The sequence below is a fragment of the Helobdella robusta genome (assembly GCF_000326865.2).
Source record: "Helobdella robusta unplaced genomic scaffold HELROscaffold_68, whole genome shotgun sequence".
NCBI lineage: Eukaryota > Metazoa > Annelida > Clitellata > Rhynchobdellida > Glossiphoniidae > Helobdella > Helobdella robusta.
Window position 1 is genome coordinate 264,138 of NW_008705387.1, and position 4,743 is coordinate 268,880.

General features: G+C 32.6%; 2 protein-coding genes across 2 annotated transcripts; one reads left to right on the forward strand and one right to left on the reverse strand.

The window, feature by feature from the left end:
- Window positions 1-267: 267 nt before the first annotated feature.
- HELRODRAFT_181133 (hypothetical protein) lies at window positions 268-2,012 on the forward strand (the record flags this gene model as incomplete). The annotated part of the gene is made up of 3 exons (XM_009030416.1): window positions 268-376; window positions 589-1,085; window positions 1,869-2,012. 3 exons carry the CDS (start codon window positions 268-270, stop codon window positions 2,010-2,012), a joined length of 750 nt encoding a protein of 249 aa, XP_009028664.1.
- Window positions 2,013-3,612: 1,600 nt separating this feature from the next.
- HELRODRAFT_89139 (hypothetical protein) lies at window positions 3,613-4,525 on the reverse strand (the record flags this gene model as incomplete). Its single annotated transcript, XM_009030387.1, has 2 exons — window positions 3,613-3,759; window positions 4,406-4,525. Coding segments are annotated over 2 exons (267 nt in total), but the record flags the coding sequence as incomplete, so codon positions are not given.
- Between the last annotated feature and the right edge of the window lie 218 nt (window positions 4,526-4,743).

The following is a 4,743-nucleotide window of genomic DNA, read 5'->3' on the forward strand; positions in this document are numbered from 1 at the left end:
AACTGAATCAAAAAGGAGCATGAAAACGTTTAATTGCACTTCCGTGAACTGTTCAATTGGAAACGTTGAAACAAATGACAAAACACAGGTTCAGAATCCTGCTGATCAAGATGTGATAGAAATAGAATGGAGGATTTTGGCCAAATTCACCGACAGAATATTTTTTTGGATATTTTTAGCCCTCAGTACGTTAACGCAATTGACTTTATTCAAACAAATGGTACCAGAATAAAAGAAAAACGTACAACCAGTAACAAAATACTCAAAATGGCTTCTAATTCAAACTGTGGTGCTCTTACAACACGCAGCATGACTAACATATGGCTGATTGGACAGTTACAAAGTGAACTTCCAGTAAATGTATTGCCTACAACAGGTGATGTCCTGAGAATGTTTTTTTATTATCATCAAGTAGAAAAGAAAACTGTGCCTGAAAGTGCAAAATTGTCGTCAGATAAGGTCATGGACATGTGAAACAAGGCTAGAATACCAACAACCTACCATACTCATGTTGTAGAAAAAGTAAAGTCGGTAGTTGATGACTACAAGCTAATAAAAAAGAACAAAAACTTGATTTCTGTTGTTCAGAGTATTGTTCAATTCTGAGCAGAATTGAACAATACTCTGAAATCAACAAGAATGTAGCAAGTGCTGCCACAAAAAAGTTGAAGAATCATCTGTGGTATCTCGGTACAGAAATGGTTTGGCTGTCATTGTTCTCAAATAAAGTTGCAAATGCTGAGAAGCAGTTGATTGTGGAAGCAAGGACTGCAGTAGATTCTGACTGGAGTGTGCGAGGTGTCAAATATCCTGCAACTGAACTGGAACAGGTGAAAAGCAAACCACTGCATGATCTGGTATCAGGTACATCTCGTACTGCATTGTTATCACTTGGAATGGATGTTGCTATCTTGCGTGAAACTGAACCAGACTCATGGAATGATCTTCCTTTATTTCAAAAAGTGGCAAATGTTGTGAAGTCACTTAAGGTCGTTAATGACACTGCAGAACGCACTGTGGCACTCATGACAAATTTTAACCAGTTTATAACCAAAAATGAAACAGAACTGCAAAAACTGATACAGGTGGTGGAGGACAATCGAACACGTATTCCGGACTCCTCTAAGCGCACATTAGCCAGTGCTGAAGCAGCTGCTGTTATGTTTTGAGTCTGACATACTATGAGTGATTAACAGAAAAACATAAACTGAGTACATTAATTGCCTTAAGTTAATTTCAGTTTCTCAATCAAAGATTAACAGTACTGAACTTTCGTTTGGCATAATCAAGTTGCCTTTACCTTGTGAGAACTGTTTGTTTAGTGTTGAATATTTTGTTATTTTGAGTATAAATTTGTAGAACTGTTAAATCTTACATGATTTTCACAAGAATGTTGTTCATTTTACTGCAAAATAAACATTAAACACAAAATTGTAGCACTGACCAATATTCGCTTATATGCTAAATATGGTGAAAAACTGAATGTCATTGAGCAACCTCTAAATATTGTCAGAATTGAATGAAATTTTGCACACATGCCAACTTTCAGCTAAGGAAAAAATATAGGGGGTGTGCACTTAAATATTAAAAAAAAATTAATTTTTTTTGAACCACCCTAATATATATATATATATATATATATATATATATATATATATATATATATATATTTATACAATATGGTCTCCTTCCAACGTATTTAAATATATACATATATATATATATACATATATATATATATATATTTGTGATTGAATCCATACCTTTTTAAGCAGTCAAAGTTTATCAAAATTGCTATTATGAAAACGTTTAATTGCACTTCCGTGAACTGTTCAGTTGGAAACGTTGAAACAAATGACAAAACACAGGTTCAGAATCCTGCTGATCAAGATGTGATAGAAATAGAATGGAGGATTTTGGCCAAATTCACCGACAGAATATTTTTTTGGATATTTTTAGCCCTCAGTACGTTAACGCAATTGACTTTATTCAAACAAATGGTACCAGAATAAAAGAAAAACGTACAATCAGTAACAAAATACTCTACAGATAAATAAACTCAACATCATCTATTAAACAATAAATTAAGATTAAATTTTCATACTGTGCTAATTTTTCACGATGTATATATATATATATATATATATATATATATATATTTATACAATATGGTCTCCTTCCAACGTATTTAAATATATACACACATATATATATATATATTTGTGATTGAATCCATACCTTTTTAAGCAGTCAAAGTTTATCAAAACTGCTATTATAAAAACAATAATTTTATAAGCCATAGTTTGATACTGTAGGAGGCAATGTAATGTCCCGATAATTAATTCGAAGACAATGTGATTCGGATTTATTTTTACTTTTTAATTAAACTTTTCTCGTTGGCGATGGTTACAACTTTTCAATGGAATAATGGTTTAAATGCACTCGCCGTTTGGAAAATGTTTATATGGAAACAATTATATACTTATGTAATCCACTTGTAGTGTAATCACACAGAGAATTAAATAAAAAAGACACTAGTGGACACAGATGAATAAATTAAGTGCTACAATAGACTAACAGCTGAATTCTAAGTGAAAATTGATGATTTAAATGGTCCTCTAACAAAATCATTTTATTCATATCGGGTCAACGCGTCAAAATACACTTTAAACTAAATCACTGAACTGTTGTATTTGTGATTTCAAGAAAATATGCTTGTCAAATGCCAGAACTTTTGAAACACCATTTATGAATATTGATTGAATTTAAAATGTTACCGAAGTTTGAGCAATGTTTTAAAATATCTTAATTTTATCAAAGACTATTATAGGGTCACTTAGTTAACGATTATTTAAAATGGTTTGCAATTGTAATATATCGGCAAGAATCTAGGTCTAGCAGGTAGATAAATAACATGAATGAATTTTGTTATACATAAATGTTAGACTGTCACATTATGTTACCTATGTCAAGAAACTTTAAATCTAACTACTATTGAAAATAAAAAAGAACAATGCACATTGACCAGAAAGAACTAGGTCTTTGGAAAGCCAAGTAAAATTAGAGGCCAGGAGTTAGTTCCCCAGGTTTACAACTTATGACTCACAAGTTATAGGTTTGGAGGTTTGAACAGCTTCTTTACTGGAAAGTGATGTTACATCACATGAGATATCAATGACACGCCGGTACAGCTGAGTATCGCAGAAAAGAATTGAGGCTTTTAATTTTACGAATTCTAAGTTACGAAACTTTTGCCACCTTCAAAACAAATGTGAAAAACAAGGTAAAAAATGTAGCGTGCAATTTGGAGCGAGTTACACGTGTAGATGATACAGCTTTTCATCCAAACGTACGTCAACTCAATTTCCAGCAAGTGTTTACAAGTTTTCAAATGGATAAAACGAAGACAACACTTTTATTGTATCACAAAGGACATTATTACGTCGAGTAAAAATTTATTAGACACTATCAATTAATTACACCATTCTATAACAAATATATAAATTTAAAAGAGATGTTTAACATTTCTTCTATCACAATTCAACATGACCTACAAAAATATTTTAAGTTATTCAGTCACTATTAAATAAATAAATATAATTTATTTAAAATTTAACCTTCGTGTTTTTGCTCTGAATCTGTTTCATTTTGCGAATAAACAGAGTCCCACAACCTTTTAATTTCATCGTAACTCTTCCATTCATCAACGATTCTCATGGCTGCTTCTAGTTTTGGTTCTTTTGTCTTAGGATTATTGCACTGAAATTGCATACGAGCACGATAAATATTACTATCAAAATCTTTGGTGTCAATTTTATTTTAAAAAGTTTTATGCTTCACCATCAATATCAGGCGCTGGCTGTAGACTGATATAAAAATTTTGCAAACTCATAGTCAAGTATTGTTCATTAGTTAGGCATTAAATGGTCTTAAATTATTCTTTATAATGCAGCTGTCAAACGCAGAGCTGCTTACATGTTGCCCACACTAATAATTAAACTTTCGTGCCACAAAGGCTGTACACTATTCACACGACACGACACACATAGACATTATGCAATGCATGCAAGCGCAAGTACCGCATCATACGCGTATGATGGTCTTTGAGTTTTAGACAGAAAGTATCTAACCATGCCACCGCGCATTATCAGCGCAAGACACGGCGCTCCAATGGTGACCTAATGACAATTTCGGCTGCTTCCTGCTTCATGGATAAATATTTCATCATAATATTCTAACAAAAACTCAAAACGATAAAGCGACTCAAATCATTTTTTTGGTGGTGCTTGGCTGAATTGATAATAAATAGGATACCAACAGGTAGCTTATAAGGCTTAACTTTAATGGCAAATATGGCAAATGAAGAAATATAAACAAATATAAAAAAGGAAAGCTTGCCATTGACCAGGTCAATCGTTTTGGCTTTTGATTTTTCTTCATTGCTGCACCAAGTTACGCACCACAACCATTCTTGAGGCAGTGATTTTATGGCTACTTGATGTATCATGTTGTTAGGCAAATCCTGAGGAAAGAAATTATAAGAAAATACACAATCAAATTTTTAATTAAAGCATCAATTTAATTTCATCAATGGCAAAAAACCAGAGTGTCAGAGTCGGATGAAAAATATCCAACTTACATTCTGGCCCCGACTGCGGGTAAAAATTTACGATTCCGACTCTCGGTTCCGACTCCCAGAAAAAATTTCAACTTTTGCATCATAACTTCACTTTACTATCACTA